At 37.5% G+C, this 19,896-nt stretch overlaps 1 protein-coding gene across 10 annotated transcripts in view; it reads right to left on the bottom strand.

Moving 5' to 3' along the window:
• Positions 1–19,896, bottom strand: part of CTIF (cap binding complex dependent translation initiation factor) — a 486,242-nt gene that overhangs the window by 206,443 nt on the left and 259,903 nt on the right. For all 10 annotated transcript variants that reach the window (XM_074279342.1, XM_074279337.1, XM_074279344.1 and 7 more), the window contains one exon: positions 17,069–17,145. In XM_074279342.1, coding sequence (XP_074135443.1) covers positions 17,069–17,145 — 77 coding nt within the window. The remainder of the gene's footprint in view (positions 1–17,068; positions 17,146–19,896) is intronic.

Raw genomic sequence — 19,896 nt, 5'->3', positions numbered from 1 at the left:
CCCTTCTTTCCTGTGGAGGAGTGAATCAGTAAGCAGGAATAGCTCTAATGACTGGCAGATCTCAGAATGCAACCCCCTTGTGTAATCAAGGGAAAGCTACTGACCCCAATGGGCATCGTTTTTAGCTTACTCATGATTGTTGTTGTTCAGACATGTCTGACTCTTCAAGATGCCAGGGACCATCCTGTCCATGGAATTTTCTTGCCAAAGATATTGGGGTGGTTTGTCATTTTTTGCTTCCGTGGATTAAGGCAAACAGATTTAAGTGACTTGCCCAGGGTCTCACACACAGCTAGTAAGTGGCTGAGGCCAGATTTGAACTCAGGAAGATGAGTCTTCCTCACTCCATTGTGGAGTTAGCTCTAAGCAAAAGTTCACTGGACCTGGGGTCAGGGAGACCTGACTTCAAGTTTAGCCTCAGACACTTACTACTGTATGACCCTAAGCAAATCACTTAACCCTGTTTGCTTTAGTTTCCTCATCTGTAAAGTGGGAAAAAATAATAGCATCTCCTTCCCAGAATTGTTGTCAGGATCAAATGAGTTAATAATTGTAAATACTTAGCACAGTTTTTGGCACCAATAATTTCTATAGAAAAGTTAGGTATTATGATTATGATGGCTAATGCTTGAAATTTCTTGAATAGTAAAGACCAAATCTTTTAACTCTACAATGAGTTTTACTTCCCTTCACACACTCATTGGTCCAGACAAGCAAGGATTCTTAACTATTTCTCACAGTCAGCCCCTCATTTCTTATAGTTATGCCTTTGTTCTGGCTGTCCCTGGGGCAAAGAATGTTCTAGAATGTCCCTCTATCCTCTGCTTCTTAGAATTCTTAAGTTTCCATCAGGCTTGATGGAAGTACCACCTTCTACATAAAGCTTTCCCTATCCCTTCCCCTTACCTGTACCTATTTTTTTTTTTTAAAGTCTTTCAAATATACATATTTTCCCCCAAGGGCGAAGATTATAAAAAAACTCATACACTTCTCCACTGATAAATTTTATTCCACCAATGGAAGGCAATGGTTTTCATTCACCATTAGGTATCACTAACTCAGAGATTTCCAGAGATATTCAATAGGAAAAAAGGGGATCCCTGAGCACCAAGACTGAGGAAGGACACAAGGTATAAAGTTCAAGACAGGACAAAAGAAAAACAGGGGTGCTCTGAAGAAAGATTTTGCTGGTCACATGAGTTTGCCTCTGGGAAATATCTTCCCTGTGGATGGCACTGAAGGCCCTGTTGCCCTGATTTCTTTGACTAAGTGGGGCACCTGAGGATTTCCAAAGTCCTTTCCCCTGACTGCTGATGGAGTTTGGAAACCTGACTTTTAGAAGCATGTCTCTCTCCTCCTTCTGAGACTACCCACTGTGGGGGAGAGAAAACTGATGGATCCTAAAAATAATTCCTCTCCCACTCGACTCATCTTGCTCAGTCTGACACCATTGCCAGGTGGGGTTCTACTTGTCCTAATTTCTCACCTATCTTTAGCAGCAACTTAATGAGGGAGAATTCCTTGCTGAGAAACAAAGCACCATCTTAGCTACTAAAAGGTATAGGGGAAAAGGCAGGAAGGCCTTGGGGCGCAGGAGGAGGGTCATGTCTTTCTCTCATGCTCTTGAGGATAAATAGGATCAGTAGACTGCTAAAACTCAGGGACTTGGTGACTGCTTCATTACAGGATGAACTAAATTCAGCAATTCTCCAGCTGGGAAATTGGGGTAAGAAGATGAATGGCAAGCATGGAGGATTAGGTGGTCTCTAAGTTCTGTCTTTTCTATTCTATTCTTCTTTTAAGAAGGGACCTTCACTGGTTTGTGTCCAGAAAAAAGCAGAAAGGTACACTGAAAAGTTTATTGGATTTATACTTTGGAAGATCTAAATTTGAATTTTGGCTTTGTGACTCATTAACTGTTTGATTTTTAGTAAGTCACCTCCTCCTCAGTTTCCTCCTCTGTAAAACATGGGGTGTGCATTGGTCCCTAATATTCTTTTCACCTCTGAAAGCCAAAAAGCCTGGAATTCCATGAGTGATTAATTGCTTTGCATAAACCCTTGCCCCATTCTAGGGCTCTTAGTTTATTGGGCAAATATTCTTGAAGGGGCAACACACTAATTCACACCTAAGTATGAATGACTTTTTTCAATCAGAAAGAAACATGATAGAACCAAGTAGTGTGGGAAAACCCCAAAGGGTATGGTTAAGGTAAGGATACTGGTCTTATTTACTTCTGCACTAATCTGCTTAGTAATTTTTTAGTCATATCCAAGTCTTTGTGACCCCTTTTGTATATTTGAAAGACTTTTTTTTTTTTTTTAAAGTAAATACAGGTAAGGGGAAGGGATAGGGAAGGCTTTATGTAGAAAGTGGTACTTCCATCAAGCCTGATAGAATACTTTGGATAGATAGTTTGTTCAGTATCTTGACAAAGATATTGGAGTGGTTTGCCATTTCACTCTCCAACTCATTTTTTCAGATGAGGAAACTGAGGCAAACAAGATTAAGTGACTTGCCAAAGATCACATAGCTAGTATCTGAGGGCAGATTTGAACTCAGGAAGAGTTTTCCTGACTCCAGACTAGATACTCTCTCCATTGCACCACTTAGCTGCACTCCCTGCATCAATCTAACACCTACCAAAAAACGCTTTGCATCTAATCCAATTCAATTTGATTTTACAAACACCTTCCCGGGGTTTACTATGTGCAGGGCCCTGGGCTGGGTTCCAAGAGGATATACAAAGATGAGTCAGACCCTATCTCTGCCCTCAAGAACTGCAGTCTAGTAAAAAAGTTAAGACAAGGTGAGTGGGAAGAATGGTTAGTAGGGGATGTAAAGTGTTATGCAAACACAGAGGATCACTACAAGGAGAGCTTCATAGAAGTAACATTGAAGTTACTGGGCCTTGAGTAAAGGGCAGGATTTTAGCAGACCGGTTTGGTGGGGCTAGAGGGAAAGAGGAGGCATTCTAGGCAAAAGTCTGTGAGCAAAGGCATTGAAAGGATGATGGGTGGGGCTGGTTAGAAGAATAAGATGAAGTCCCATTTGACTGAGCAAAGATTAATAAGAAACAAGCCTGGAATGGTAGGGTTAGGCTACAGCAGAGGTTCTTAAACTTTCTGGTCTCAGGACTCTTTTATATTCCTAATTTGAGCCCTTCCTCTTTGCCCCCTATAAAGAATTTTTGTTTACTTGGATTTTATGTATTGATATGTTTTTTGTATTAAAATCACATCTTATATATTATTATGAAAATAATCTTGACCTTGCAGGTCCCTTGGAGTCACAACTTTGAAAACTAAAGTACAAAGGCTCTAGAACACCATGGGATAAAGTTTAGACTTTTTTTTCCTTTCCTGTAGCCAGGAATGAATTCATTATCAGAATAAACCAAAAAGATACAAAGAGACAGATATGGAGGTCATAATTTTTGAGGGCATGAATCCATAATTTTATCTAGGGAGACTACTAATAGGAGGCTAAAGAATTGGTTATTCCTAGTTCCCAAGATTCTAAATTCACCTTTTGATCTGTGCTAATGATAGCTTCCATTTACAGATAGCACATTAACTTTATAACATTAGTCTAAGATGGCTATTGTCATTGTAGAATCATTTTTCAGTTGTGTCCAATTCTTTGTGACTTTGACATTTTCTTCTCTCATTCATTTTACAGATGAGGAAATTGAGGCAAATAGGATTAATTAACTTGTCCAGGATCACATGACTAGTATCTCTGGCCCAATTTGAACTCAGAAAGATGAGTTTTCCTGATTCCAAGCCCAAACTTCTATGCGTTATGGTGCCACCTCATTGCTCATACTGTGAGGTAGTGTAAGTCTGATTATTCTGATTTTCCCCTAGAAAAAACTACAGTTTATCAGGGTTAAGTGGGGGTGGGGGTCTCACAAATCTAACATGGCAGAGCTGGGGCTTAGACCTAGTTCTTCTGACTCTTACGAATCTATAATGCCATAGTATTTTTCAGAAAAAAAAAGGTGTGATAGCTTTTCTCCAAAAATTAGGTCTTAGACCTCTCTGCTTCCTCTCTTCACTCCACCTCTACAAGTTCATTTATAGGCTCTGTGATTTCGAAACTTATAAGCTTTACTCTTTGGAGGTGCAAATAATTGGAAGGGGGAAGTGATTTGATAGAATTCAAGCCATTTAATCTCTCTACCAATTTTCTCTTCCATCAATGGTTATTAGTAACAATTACCCCAGCCAATTCACAGGATCGCAGACTGATTAAATGATTCTGTCAGGGCCAGCACTGGAAAGCACTAGGATTGACCTGTACAAGGACCCACATCTTCTAGGGATATTGTTTGAAGCCCTTCCATGTATGAGAAAGCCAAATTTCAGGGTCTAACAACAGCCACTGACCTCAAGCAACTGACCCACAAATTGACTGCTCTGAGGGCCCACAGGATTGTACTGGGGAGAAGGTAGAAGAGGAGCAGAAAACAAGGGTGCTTTGCCCTGTTATCTCACTTATTAATATAGATGGCAAAGTGGCAGAAGAACCAATGGCCATCCAAAAAGGACAATTTATCTTTCCTTCCTTTCCCCCTTCCACTTACTGGAACTAGAGTGAAACAAAGCAATGGTTTTCTAGTAATAGTCCAAGAGCTATAGAAAAGATTCTACCTAGATATTTCTGATATTATTCTGGGGGATCTTACAAACAAGTTATCTTTTCTCTGATCCACAACTACAGGTTTTACCTATTCCTAAACTTGGCCAGCCATTCATACTTCCAGTCCTAAATGTCACATTCTCCTTGGCCAGCCATCCTTACAAATGTGCTATTGACAATCAAAGTGAGAGACACAGAGAGAGAATAGGTTGAACGACCCAGATGCTTTGTTGGTTAAACAATGAACAATTAATTATAAAGCAACTATAATGTGTAAGGCACAAGCTGGATAGAATCTACTAATTGAAATCCATGATATCACACCACACAATGTCAGCCATATCACAATTTAGTGTCAACCTACTTTATACAGCCTTAACTTAAACTATTCCTCTTTTCATTAAAGTGAATGACTCACCAGCATCCTCCGTATATAGCTTATATTTTCCCTCCTTTGTGAGCTTTTGCTCACTGTTTCCCAATCTCAAGAATTCCCTCAAATACCTTCATTTCTCCCCCTGTTGTATTTCCACCCATATTTTGAAGTTCAATTCAAAAACCAGATTTTCCTGAAACTCTCTATCCACTACCATATCTCTAGTCATTGGCCTTTTCTCTTCAGATATAACATAATACTCTGTACCACTCTTGGGTACCTGTCATAGTTTATTTTGGATCATAGTCTTCTGAGTTTATTTTGTAGCTTCATACTTAGCTATAGGCTGGGACTGTCTTTTATTTAAGATTTCTCTCTTCTTACATCTATGCCAATGTTCTTTAAAGAATAGATGCTTTCCTGAATTGTCAAATTACAAAATCACAGCATTTCAGAGTTTTAAGTTTATATATGAACAGAATGAAAAATAGTTCCATATGTGTAAACCTGAGTGTGTTTGTGGTTGTATCTATAAAAGCATATTGAACACGTTTATATACCACTGTATAATTTTCTAATTGTCTTATTCCAATTAATCTTCTTATTCTATCTTTATTTAAAACCCTACAGTCAGGCACCATGTCGTTTCTTTATCTTTTTGCCTTGACATTACCAGGCATAGAGCCAGACACCCAGCAGAAACTCAATGCTTATTGATTGAATGCCTATCTGGACATCTATACAACTTCTATTTACCTTCCATCTTCTCTACTGGATGTCATTATTTGGAAGAGGAATTAGGTTTTACTTGGTCCCCGAGGGCAAAGACAAGTAGAGTTTATCTCCTTTAAAATTAATTTTTCTTAACAATCAGTTCTAGCTAAAAGTAAAATGGATTGTTTAGGAAGGTAGTGAATGAGACCCTAGCCCATCACTGAAGGTCTTTAAGTAACCTGAAACTGTGTGTTCTGTCATCAGGGAAGAGGTTAAAAAGAATTTCTGTCCTTGCACAGATTAAACAAGATGACTTCTGAGGTCTTTTCCAAGTAATCTATGATTCTAAATAAAAAGACCTCTGAATTTAAAAAGCAGAACAAATATAGCTAAGAGAGAAGTAGAGATTAAGACAGGTGAGCAAGAACCTATCTATTCCATGCTAAAATAAATTATATATCAGAGAATGGAAAGAACTTGAAATTAAGATCACTTAATCAACGTCAACAATTAATGAGGACTTATTGATAGGTAAGGAAAGGCTTAAGATGGCTGTTCCAATTCTTAAATAAAGAGGGGAAAGTATATTTAGAGATCAAGAATTATGAGCCTGATATCTATGGCCAACAAATTTTGGAAAGGATTCTAAAACAGATGGTTTATGATCATTCAAAATAGGAAGTAGTGATTACTAGGAACCAGCATGGATTCACTAAGTAAAACATGCCAAGTTTAATCTCATTTCATTTTTTGGATAGGCTTGCCTGTTACATTCTGTAGCCTGGATTTCAGGCAAAACCTCTGACAAAGCCTTTCATGTCTTTGGAGAAGGTGGAGAAATATGCACTAAATTGCAATGCAATTGGGAGGATTTGTCTTTTTTTAACAACTATATTCAAAGAACATTAATAGATAAATATTAAACTAGAGTGGTCCTCTCATCCATATTTTTACCACTGACTTAGATAATGACAGAGTAAGCATATTTATCAAATTTATGGCTAATATAAAGTCAGAGGAATATCTAATACATGGAATAGCAGGATCAAAGCCTTAAAAATTGATGGAAACACAGAAAATAAATCTTATTTTTTTTTTTAAGACAAAGAGCCAAAAATAAGATGAAATTTAATAGCAGTGAATGTAAAATTTTACACGTAGATTAACAGCCACCAAACAACAAGAATTGTGCTTAGGAAAATACAATATTGGGTTTAACTTTTGTTTGATTACATATGAAAAATACTTAGGGCTTTTAGTTGATTCAATATTCAGTCAATAGTATGATGTGGTTGCCTCCTTTCCCCCTGAAAATTAATGCAATTTTAGGCTGCTTAAACAGTAATGTAATGCTCAATAAAAAGGAGGTAATAGTTTCATTGTATTTGAGAATAGTGAGACTACATTTTAAGAGGGTCACTGACAAAAGGGAGTATATGTCTAGAAGGCAGCAAGTTACTAAAGCGCCTTGAATTCATGTCAAATAACTCTTGAAGAAACTTAAACTCAATATTAAGCTGAAAAAGAGAAGATTTGATAGAACTTAAATATCTGAAAGCATGTTACCCTGAAGAAAGATTAGATTTATTCATTATATATCTATTATATTCATTAGAAAACTAGATCTTCAGTGGCTACAAATTACTAGGAAGCAGATTCAAGGCTCAATGTACAGAGAAGGTCTCTCTAACAATTCCAGGAGTCCAAAAAATAAAATAAGTTGTCTTGAAAAATACCGAGCTCTCCTTTCTGACCCTGGAATATTTTGGAAGAGTCTGGATGATATCTTTTCAAGAATTAATGAAGATTCTTACACTTGAGTAGAAGGCTGGACTGATGATTCTAGATGGCACAAACTGCAGGGAGGAATAATTTTTGGCCTCAAACAAGAAGCATTCATTTGATCCTTATGAAAACCCAGAGGTAGATCCTATCATTTAATCCTCTTTTATAGATGAGGAAACTGAAATTGAGAGGTTATATAACTAAATAAGTATCTGAGTTAGGATCAGAACCTCTAGGTCTTTCTGACTCCCAAGTCCAAGGGGATTCATTGGGCCTCCTATATACCTTGAAAAAAGGATTGGGCATAGATATTATATTAAGGGCAGTTTGCTGGCAATGGAACTGGCTCCAGAAGGCATAATGGAAGGGCAAAGAATAGGGTAAAAGCATTAGAGGAGAAAGCTGTCTCTGGACGTGCTGTTTAGAAACCAAGCATTCTTTCAGACATGGTGTCAGTGGTAAATTCATGATGGTGAATTTTCCTGCCTTCATTTTACACAGTTGTGCCATCTGAGGCTTTAAATAGGACTAGGTATGGAATTCTTTCTCTACAATCTGCTTTCCACACAAAATAAATGTTCTGAGACTTGACTTAATGAAAAAAATTAATCTGGAAAATGGATATCCTGTTCTTTTGTGGACACACACACACACATGGGTTATGGGCATCTAATAACTACATTTGACTAAAATATCAAGAGGAAGAATTCTCTGGGGCTTAAGAGTTTTGAGATTTGAAACAGTCCAATGAATTAATCTAACAGTCAAGGGACTAAGAAATTAGAAGCCAGTGTTCTTTCTTATTCATCTCATTTACTGTAGATCCCATGTCCTATTAATATGCAGCTCTCAGCTCCTCTTGTGGTGGTTCACTACGTCCACCTCTTCATGACCCCATTTGGGGTTTTCTCGGCAAGGAGACGGGAGGGGTTTGCCATTTCTTTCTCCAGCTCATTTTCAGAGAAGGAAATTGAGGCAAAATGCCTTGCCCGGAGTCACACAGCTATTAAGTATCTGAGGCCAGATTAGAAAGATGAGAATTCCTGACTCTGGAACTGTTCCATTTAGCTGCCCTGCTGACCCTAAACTAGCCTACAATTTACTATATGTTTGTATTCTAATTGTGTGTGTGTCTAACTTACCTAGCCAGAATTGGCACATTAAGCACAGGGATTGGTATAGACATTGCTGAAACTACCCACAAAGTCAGTCATAATGCATGGCAGTTATCCAAGAAATCCCTTTTGATCTAGAAGACTTAGTGCACAGACATTCATTTTTCCGACCATATAATGGGAGAATAAACATAACTGCTTCTCAGGATACCTCCTAAGGAAAAGAGATGACAAAAACCCCAATAGCAGTCACAGAGTATCAGAGTTGGAAAAGCATTTACAGTTAATCTAGCCCAACCACCTCATTTTCCAGAAAAGGAAACTGAGGCTCAGATGTTGAAAGTGATTGGCTTATGGTCATTGATTAGTTTCAACCAGTTTTACACAAATAAAACTACCTCCATTTTGATAGCCTGTGCTTTTCAGTATGTTTCTCATATATTATATCATTTGATTCTCATGATAACGCTGAAGTACATAAGATATTATTGCCATTTTATAGAGGGGATAACAAACATAACCTAAGTGATCTGTCCCAGGTCCCACACCAGAGCAGAACCCTGCCCAGGTTTCCTGGTTCCTAGATCACCATGTTTCTCCACATGTAGAAAACTTACCAGCTCCCAATGGAAGTTGAGACAGTACTGTCTTAAACAATAAAATTCATTATGGCAAATTCTAAGGACTCTAGGTCTAAATGGAGAGGCCTCTGAAGTCCCAATCCGTCTGTGTTAGAGATAAAGAAAATGAGGTTCACAGTGAAGTCATAAAGGTAGGAGCAATTCAAAGTAGATTTGAACCTTGACCCTTTGGATGCCCAAGTGTTCCTATTGTACCATACTGCCTCCTGGCTCCTTCCTGACAGTCAGCCTTTCTGACCAAGAGAATTAGGCCATCCTATGAAAATAATACTATGGGAAATCCTTGTTGCTATCAAATACATCCAAACTTCGGTCATTTCAGATCCTTACACGGTAAAGGGGGTTCAAGACTACAGCCACATTGTGATTACTTCCAAGTCAGAATTAATGAATATCCATTAAAATCAATTGTTTTTCTCCTGATCCCAGGATTTTGGTCAAATTTCCATGGGCTTTTTGCTTTGACCTTAACAGTTGCTGTGTGCTGGACACTGTCTCTTTAATTCACCGGCCTTTGAATCTCCATGGAAGCTGCTTATCTTTAGTAGGGGACTGGTCTGAACATGGGCAGAGTGTCTGGGCAAGAATGCTCTTTTGTTTTCAAAGAAGACTTATCTGGTGATCTTACTTACTTTCATCCTCCTCTGCCTCCAACATAGCACATAAAGACACATAGATTTCTCTCTCCTCTTACTCCTATACCCTTTATTGCTTACTCTGAGCATCCCCTTAGGTACTGTAAATGAACAATTGCCAAGGCTTCATGTTTCTGGCACTGACTCAGAAAGTCAACCTACAGTAGGTGGGGGGGGGGGAGGTGGAAAGAATTCTCCCACCTGGTGCTAAAAAAAAGTTTGGAGGGTACAAAAGATGGCATGATGCTGTGAGAAGAACACTGGCCTTAAAACTTGGGTTCAAATCTCAGCTATACTTACTATGAATACAGTAAATAATTATATATATACTTATTGTGTGTATGTGTATACATATATGTATATACATATAATATACATATATATATATATATACACACACAGCTATATTGTATTTTATATACAGTATAAAGAGAATAAAAGACATTGACCCTCTTTGAGTTTTTCAGTTTCCCATCTATAAAATGGATAAAATAATATATGCCCTATCTAATTCACAGTGCTGTTTGGAAGAGAGTGCCTTGCAAACTTTTGCATCTTCCTGACCCTTAAGAACCTACATTAGAAGATGAAAGATAAGATACGTTTGCAAAAACTTTGAAACAAAATGTGATAGGCATATGAGAGAGAGGTACAAAGTGATACGAGAAACTTGCTCAAAGTTCTTATTCACAGGATGGCCAAGTGGTGAGGGCAGCCTCTTTGGAAGCCCTAGATGCTCCCTTTATCTTGATATCTTATACTACTATTAAAAAGACTGGGAGAGGAGAAAACTATATTTGGTTTGTCCCAGGTTCTCCATTCCAAAGAATAGCTTGAAATCCTTGTGTACCCTTAGGAATAGCCTGGGTTGATATCCCTTATTTGGCACTTAAATAGCTTTAAGTCACTATGTTTATTTGTGGGCTTGTTCTTCTCAACAAGATTACAAGCTTTTCAAGGGCAGGATCCTTGTTCCTGGCACATCTATATCCCCTGAAGTACCTACATTATGATGGCTTTCAAACAGTAAGCACTCACTAAATGTTTGTTGATGGCTGAGTGAAGATGACACAGGTTAGCATCTGTGTGGAGGGGTGACTACAGTATATGAGGCTGTCCTTTGTAGCTGGCAGCATCATCACTCACAGAGCTCAGCATCATCTGTGGCTCTGCCTGGGAGGATGACCTACATTTGCTATTATCCTCAGATCTCCGGGCATCTATCTGGAGCAATTTATTTCATTATTTGTTCCATTCTGTCAGTCACTGAGGGAAAAGAATTCATGGGCTCCCTTCCAGTGACTCTGGGAGACAGACTAGGGTCAAATTTTATGAAATCACAGAAACTTTTCCCCTTTATCTCTCTCTCTCTCAACACACACACATAAATGTATTATAAATGTATAAATACAATGTGTAAATTTGTGTGTATATGTGTATACTCATAAATATGTACACATATATGTATGCATTTATATAGAGACAGATATGTAGATAAATATAAACATACACACATATTTGTAAATGTATCATTTTTCAGTCGTGTCCAACTCTCTATGATCCTATCTGGGGTTTTTTTGATAAAAGATACTGGCGTAGTTTAACTGGTCCTATTCCAGCCCATTTTACAGATGTGGAACTGAGGCAAGCAGAGTTAAGTTACTTACTCAGAATATGAACTCAGGGAGAGACTTCCTGACTCCAAGCCTGGTACTCTATGCACTCTGGCACCTCCTAGCTGCCCATTATAATAAAGTGATACTATTTGTTAAGTGGTCAGTACAAGACTGTAATTGAGAACAGATGCATAGCTACAGGATGAACAGAGCATCAGTTGGAAGATGGAAGAAGATAAAGAAACTGGATTTGGAAATAATATCATCATATAGATTCAGATATTAAAAATTCCAGTAACTTCACATACAACAACAAGATCTAAAAATATCCCACAGATTCTCAGCAAGTTCTTAAGGCCCTGAAGTTCTGGAATAACAGTTCAAAAAACTCTATTCTAAATCATTAAGAAACACAAAATCCTAGGCCTTAGGAAATGAAGTTTGTACATCTGCAACAAGGCAGTTAACTCCAAATCCTTTGTGGGAAGGTAGAGTGCCTATATTCTCATGAAGGGCATTCCTAGAAGGCAATCCTGGAGGGCCTTTCCAGACCTTAATTACATAGCAGGAAAGTCTCCCCATATGAAAGCAGCCACCTTGCATTTATACCTAGATAAACTGATTTCTATAAGCTTTCATTGGCTCATCATTCCTTTGAAACTGGTTGCCCCTTACTTCTGGATTACCTCCTCCGGCAACTAGCTAGTATGTACCGAGGATACTAAACTAATCTACACATTAGCCTAACTGATGAATAATTTGGAAGGCAAATATGCTAGGTTAAAAGACATATAGCATTGATTTCAGAAAAGCCAGAAAGACTTATATGAATTGATGCTGAGTGAGTAGAACCAAGAAAACATTGCACACTGTAACAACAAGATTATGTGATGATCAACTGTGATGGACTTGGCTCTTTTCAATAATGCAGTGATTCAACACATTTCCAATAAACTCAGGATGGAAAATGCTATATGCACTCAGAATTATGGAGACTGAATGTGGATCAAAGCACATTTTCACATTTTTGTTTTTTTTTTTTTCTTTTTAGTGGTTTTCCTTTTGATTTGATTTTTCAGCATGACAAATATGATAATGTTTAAAAGAATTGTACTTTTTAATCTATATCAGACTGCTTGCTGTCTTAGGGAGAGGGAAAATAAAGGAGGAGGAGGGAGAAAAATCTTACAAAAATGAAATGTTGCAAACTATTTTTATATGTATCTGGAAAATAAAATACTATTGAAAAAATTTAAAAAGACATAATAGTATTCTAAAGTTAAATATGAAGAACTGGAAAGTTATTTAGGCCATAACCACAGTCTTTCCAATAGCTAGGAGGGCAAAAATCAAATACTTAATATTTTAGAGTAACTTTTCAAATATTATTAGGCTCAGAGAACACCTTAGGAGCCCCTTTGGGTGTCTAAATATGGTCTAGTGGCTTTGGATTGAGAGAATCTGTTGTTTTTAAAATAAAACTGTATTGATATTTTTTGTTTTTATACTACCTATATTTATTCCTTTCACAGTGAAGTAAGCGGATATATTCAGAATAGTTTGACTAGAACTGGAAAAAGTCACACAATTGTATTGACTGATATATTAAACATTCATGTTTCTTAGCTTCAACTAGGTCCTCATTGGAGCAAGATAATCCTTTTATTCTTCCTTAATTAATTCCTTTTTGAACTCTTCACAAAAGCTTCGACACTTCTCCTTTTCTCTACTCAAGCCTCTTAGTTGAGAACCTTGTCTCTTCCTTGAGAAAATTCTCTTTATCTCAACACTTCTCAGCATCATCCTCTACACTCTCCTTCTTTCCCCCAACCTCAGAAGTGATCCTTCTTGTCAAGGCCAAACCCTCATATGTGCTCTTGATTCCACTCCTTTTCTTCGGCTGATTGCAATTTCAGTCATTTCCTCTCTCTTGCTAATCTCCAGTTTCTCCTCATATTTACTAGTTCCTTTCCTACTGCCTTGAAACTTGCCAAAGTCTCTCCCATCTTTAAAAAAATATATATATTTACTAGACCTCCCATCTGCTCAAATTATTGTCCTACAGCTCTTCTCACTTTCTCAGTCAAACTCTAAAGAAAAAGCTGTAGCTGTCCCCTACATATAGCAATATCACATGTCACTCACTCAACACTTTGCATCTAGTTTCTGACCTCATCACTGGAATGAAACTGCTTTTTCCAAAATTATCAATAATTGCCTACTTGCCAAATCTTCTGGTCTTTTCATTCCTCATCTTTCTTGTCCTAGTTTTCATATATGGCACTGTTAACATTTCTAATATTTCTTTCCTCCTGGATATTCTTCTTATCTGGGCTTTTCCAACATTACTGTTAGGTGTTTTCCTCCTACTTTCCTAACTGCTCTTTCTCAGCAGCATTTGATAGCTTAAATCACATCCTTTAATTGTGGAATGTAGCCTAAAGTTTTGTCCCAAGGTCCCTCCTCTACTTTACCTACACTTTCTCAATGTATGGGAATGAAAATCATCTCTATGTTGATGACTCCTAGATTTTTATAGCCTTAAGCTTCAGTCTTTCTTCATTAATTATCTCTTGGTCATGTCAAATTGGATGTCAACTTCAACATTTCCAAAATGGAACTGTGTCTTTTTTCCCTCAAATCTACCCTTCTTTCAAATTTCCTTATTTTTAATTGGCATTATTCCCGACTCTTTAATCTAGTTTTACTTTTCATATCCAATCAATTGACAAATCTTGCTATTGCTATCTTCATCCAGCTACTTTTCTCCATTAATGTAGCTACTACCTTTAGTCAGAACCCTCATCCCTGCCATAGCCTCCCAAATGTCTTTCCACTGTCATGAGCAAATGTTTTCTTATTCTAAAATCAAATATAAATTATGCTGCTTAGCTTTTAAACCCTTTATGACCTGCTTCCAAACTATCTTTTCAGTCTCATTGCACATTACTCCCCTTCTTGAACTCTACAATGCAACCAAAATGACTTTCTCTGCTTCTCACACATTATCTGCAATCTCCCATTTACATACTTTTGTCCTAGTTACTTTACCCCATGCTTGGAATGCACTATCTCATCTCTAACTCAAAGAATCCCTCTCTTCCTTCAAGAAGCAAGTCAAGTGCCTCTTTCTACATGAAGCTTTTCGTGATTTCCCATGCTAGTAACCCCACCAATCCACAACCAACTACTTTATGTTAAACATCCCAATTCTCCAGCCTTAAGATAAATTCCCATTATGTACTTTCTTGCAATGGCTTTGGTCATTGGTCACATAGAAACAGAGAGACAGAGACAGACAGACAGAGACAGAGTGAAAAAGACAGAGATAGAAACAGACACATATACATAGCTCCTTTAATGAAACAGAGAGGGCAGAGCCTTAGCATGTCCTGAAAGAGGAAGCTACCTAATACTTTGTATTTAAAGCCCTATGAATTGAATGCTCAAATTCTTGAGAGGTAGCATGTCATAAATGATAGTCAGGAAAGTCTGGGTCCTGCATCTGACACATACTGGATGTGTGACACTGGGCCACAAAATTAATACCTTATTGCTCCAGCAACTTGCTAGGTCCATAAACTGAAGAAAAAGATGCCTATCTGCAATGCTAGGGAGAGTTCTCTCATTCTTTACCAGTGAAAGTACAGGTGCAGACAGAAAAAAAAAAAAAAACCACCAAAAAACAAATAAACAAAAAAAGACTGAGCATAATGTGAAGTCACTATGGTAGAAAATTGGGTAGAAATCACATTGACCTTGAGGCCATTCCTATCAAAGATAGGCAGACACCTCTTCATTTTCTAGAGTCCTAAGAAAGCACTTTCTTTGCAATAGATGGTAGTTTAGTCTCCTTGCTTAGGAAAATCTTTAATAATAGTAAATTTGTAAGCTGTCTGTCACTTTACCCCTGGAGGAATTCAATACACAGTAATACCAAATATCAATTATATATTCAGAAACTTCTTAGAGAATAAATGCACAAAGAAATAACAAATATCTGGGGGGAAAACACCAGGGAAAATTTTTATGAATTGGTACAGAATGAAATAAGCAGAACCAAATGTATGATTTTTCACTCCTCCAATAGCTCAACACATCCCTGGAGGTTTTAAACAGCAGCTAAATCCAACAATGCAAGGCAGTCCAGGCTAGGAAACAGAAATAGAAGAACCTGGCCCCAGAAGGAATTGCTCTTCAATGGGAAAGAAAGGATTTCTCTTTTCTGCCTTTTAAAAATCAGCAATAGTGCCTAACATCAGAGCTGCTTGCCTAGAAGACTTATTATTCAGCAGCTGGAGGATCAAGAGGGCCAATTAGAGAGTTTGAGACACAGTTGGGGGAGCAGAGATATACACCCTTTAGACAGACATGAATACAGAGAGAGTGAGTGTATGACACTTGGCAGAAAAGAGAACCAAGTATGGAGTCAAAAGAGGGCTGGCCCTGGTCATTAAGCGTTGAACTGAGAAGCAGACCCTAAGATCCCAGTTAAATAACCCACTTAGTAGAGACAATGAACTCAAGATGGTGTGTGTAAGAGTGTGTGTGTGTGTGTGTGTGTGTGTGTGTGTGTGTGTGTGAGAGACAGAGAGAGAGAGAGAGAGAGAGAGAGAGAGAGAGAGAGAGAGAGAGAGAGAGAGAGACAGAGAGAGACAGAGAGAGACAGAGAGAGACAGAGACAGAGAAAGAGAGGGAGAAAGACAGCCAAAGAGACAGACAGACAGAGAGAGGGAGAAAGACAGAAAAAGAAATAGAAAGAGAGAAAAGATAGAGAAGAGAGAAAGATAAAAGAGAGAGAGGGGAGAGAGAAGAAAGACACACACACACACACACAGAGAGAGAGAGAGAGAGAGAGAGAGAGAGAGAGAGAGAGAGAGAGAGAGAGAGAGACAGAGAGAGAGAGAGACAGAGACAGACAGACAGACAGGGAGATGACTTGGCCACATGTATCCTTATGAGTTTGCCTCATTACTACCACTGAATTGCAAGGGTGTGTTCCCAGATACTTTGTTTTCTAGGAGAGTGCATTCTAAAATGGGTAGGACATGTTTTGAGGTTCCTATTTTTCCCATGCCATTTTTGCAACTGCCATAGCTTATTGTTTCTACTGGCTGACTGTTCATGAGAAACACATAGATTGATGGAGCCTCATAAGGTCTAGTTTTAGGAAATCAATCACACAAGATACTTCAAGAACCTAATAAAAGCCATTCTTTGGGAGGATCAAACCCCTGAGTGCAAATGCTGAGTTGGGGGGATGTTTATGAAAAAATATTACATAAACAATAACTACAACAATGTAAAACTATTACTAAAACTATTTTAAAAGCTACTAAAAACTACTTAAAAGTACTAAACTACTAAAAAAACAAAAGAACTATTTTATATCTCTGGGTGATCCCTTCCCACCCAATCACTCTAACTGTTACCATACCATCTTAACAGGCTGAGCAATCATAAAGACAAGACCTGGATAGCACCATGACAGGAAAGCAAGTAGGCTAAGGAGAAAGAAAACTCAAGATTCAGTCTTTCCTACCTCCGGTCGTTTCTTCTCCGTCGGAATAATTTCTTAGTGTGTGCAATCTCTGCTTCATGGGGCATTGGATGATAACCCTGCATTGGGAGAGAAAGACTTTGTCATGAATAATTCTGAAAGTGAGAAGCTTCTTTTAATACTAAACCAAATCCCTGTGGATAAAACTATGTATTATTATTATAGATATGTAACCACAATAACAACTAGCATTGGTATTAACAAACTTACAATGTTTATCTAATTTGATCAATAATAATTTTTTTTTTGATCAATAATAATTTAAATAAAAATAGTAATAATAATAAAAGCATGGATTAGGTGATGCCCAAGTCCTTATAGAAAAAAAAATGGAGGAAGGTCCACCGACCTAGGAATCTAAATGATGTTATATATAATAAAATACATCAACAGGTAGGAAGAACAGGAAAAGGATTGTTGTTGAAGAAAGAGCAGGAATCTTGTAGGATATGTGATGGGTTTCAGAACTGAAATGAAGGTTATGAATGAAAGACTAGGTTTGCATTTATTCTTTTTGGGGGGAAACAGAGTCACACAGCTAGTGTTTGAGACCAGATTAGAGCTTAGATTCGCCTGACTTCAGGGTGAGTGCTCAGTATACTATACTACAATCCCTTGCGTTTACATGACAATACTGCAGATCTCCACTGCCACTAAACACCAGAGTCTGGGAGACTACAAGGTGCCTACCCAACTTGGACCTGCTTCTTCCTGGACTCTATACCATTAATGAATCTTGGTGTGATGTTTTACCACCAGTCACACTCAGGGACTGACTTTGGACGCTTCCTTCCTTAAAACCTTCTACTAGGTTGTACTTACTGTCTAATATGCTCTCCATCCATAACTACTGAGTGCCCAGGCAGAAAGAAGCTGCTATAAAAAAAACGATATCTTTGCCTCAATACTTGCTCTTCCCTTTCAGTTTCCCATCACTGCGTCCATGAATGAATAGAATGAATGAAAAAGCATGTATTAAGTACTTACTGTGTGCTAAATACTTTGCTAAATGCTGATGGTAACAACTAGCAAAACAGATAGTAACTAATCTCAAGAAGTTCACACTCCAAATGGGGGAGACAACACATAAAAGAAAGTATAGCTGTAGGGATAACAGAGAAATCTTAAAGTCTTCAGGGTGTAGTGGTGGGGTAGATGGCAAGGCCAAAGGTCTTTAGGTTGTTTGTCCCAGGGGAAAGCAAAACATAGAGGAAGGACAGGACAGATGGTAAGGCCTAGTGGTTTTCTATCTCATGAGGGGAAGAGTTGCTGACTCCTCCATCATTTGAGTCCTGTGAGCAAACAATTTAGACAAAGGAGAGAAGGTAATCTACCAACATTTATTAAGCACTTGCTATGTATTAGGGATGTGCTAAGCACATAAAGAGGCAAAAGACAATTTCTGCTCTCAAGGAACTTAAAATCTAATGGGGAAGACAACAAACAAACAAATATATATACAAAACAAGTTAAATACTGGATAAATAAGAACTAACTAACAGAATGAAAGCACTAGAAAGAACAGGGGTTGTGGAAAACTTCCAGTAAAGATGGAATTGCAGTTTTATATAGTATTATCCAAGGCACTAGAGAAAGTAGAGAAAATTTATAAAGAATTTTACAAGATTTTCTAAATTAAGTGAACATACACTCTGATCATCAATAACATCATTGTGAAGGATGGAAGGTTTTTTTTTCTTTTAAATATAATTAAAGTTTGTTCACTCTTATTTTTAGAGTGAACAAAGAATTATAGATTACTCTGAAATCTTTTGCCTCTATTATACAAATACTCTCTAAACATGGACATGAGCAAGTACTGAAAAATGTTATTTAAAAAATGAAACAGATTATATTTTAGGGGACAGGAAATAACTGGTTATTGATTTGTGAGTCATATCAGAATCAGCGGTTTGTGTGCAATCACATCATCAACCAGTTAAAATAAACATCAAATTAGACAAAGGGCTAAAGGTGAAAACAATTATAGCAGCTTCAACCTGATCTATTCAAATAAGATATAAATGTCAAAAAATGGGAAATGGAAAAAGACTGATTATCACCATTTCCTGCACAAATTAATGAATAATAAATAGTTGCTACAATGAGGAGGCTACGAGAGTCTAGAAACTGCCTTAACCAGAAAATACTTGATTCTCCTGCTAAAAGCAGTCAAAGGCAATACCAGTTTAGAATGCAAACATTTGCAAAACATTATCTAGGAGAATGGAGGAAGATTACAGAGTACGAACTCAAAAAGCAGCAAGAAGAAGTAAAAATAAAATATTCTGTTTATAATGAGAACCAATTGAGCCACAATATCTTAAGAGCATTCATAGATGGAACTTTCAGGAGGACAGTTAATAAGGAGAAAATAAAACAAATCTGATCAGATATTTGAAATGATCTGGCTTTAGTAAAGCACAGAATGACCATATTGGAAGATCCTCAGTCTACAAAGAAACAGAAATGATACATGCATACACACATTTATATATTTTGTATCTACTTATGGCTGTATGTGATATTTGTCTCAATAAAACACAAGCTACTTGAAGTATTTCTATCTTTGTATTCTTGGTGATTGACACATTATACATTTGCTAATTTTACTAACTCATCTCCAAGTTTTCTAAGGAGCATCTACCAAAATACTGAGGTTCTTTAACTGAGTCTTTTATTTATTGACACCCATGCAAGCAGTTGGCTATCTAGTTGTTATGGTTCATCCTTATTACATAAGAGGACCACCTCCTTTCCAAATCATACACATATTTAGTGTTATTCCTTATGTTATTCCTTATATCATT

This window comes from Sminthopsis crassicaudata, chromosome 1 (assembly GCF_048593235.1).
Source record: "Sminthopsis crassicaudata isolate SCR6 chromosome 1, ASM4859323v1, whole genome shotgun sequence".
NCBI classification, from domain to species: Eukaryota; Metazoa; Chordata; class Mammalia; order Dasyuromorphia; family Dasyuridae; genus Sminthopsis; species Sminthopsis crassicaudata.
This window is presented reverse-complemented; position numbering and strand designations above follow the sequence as displayed.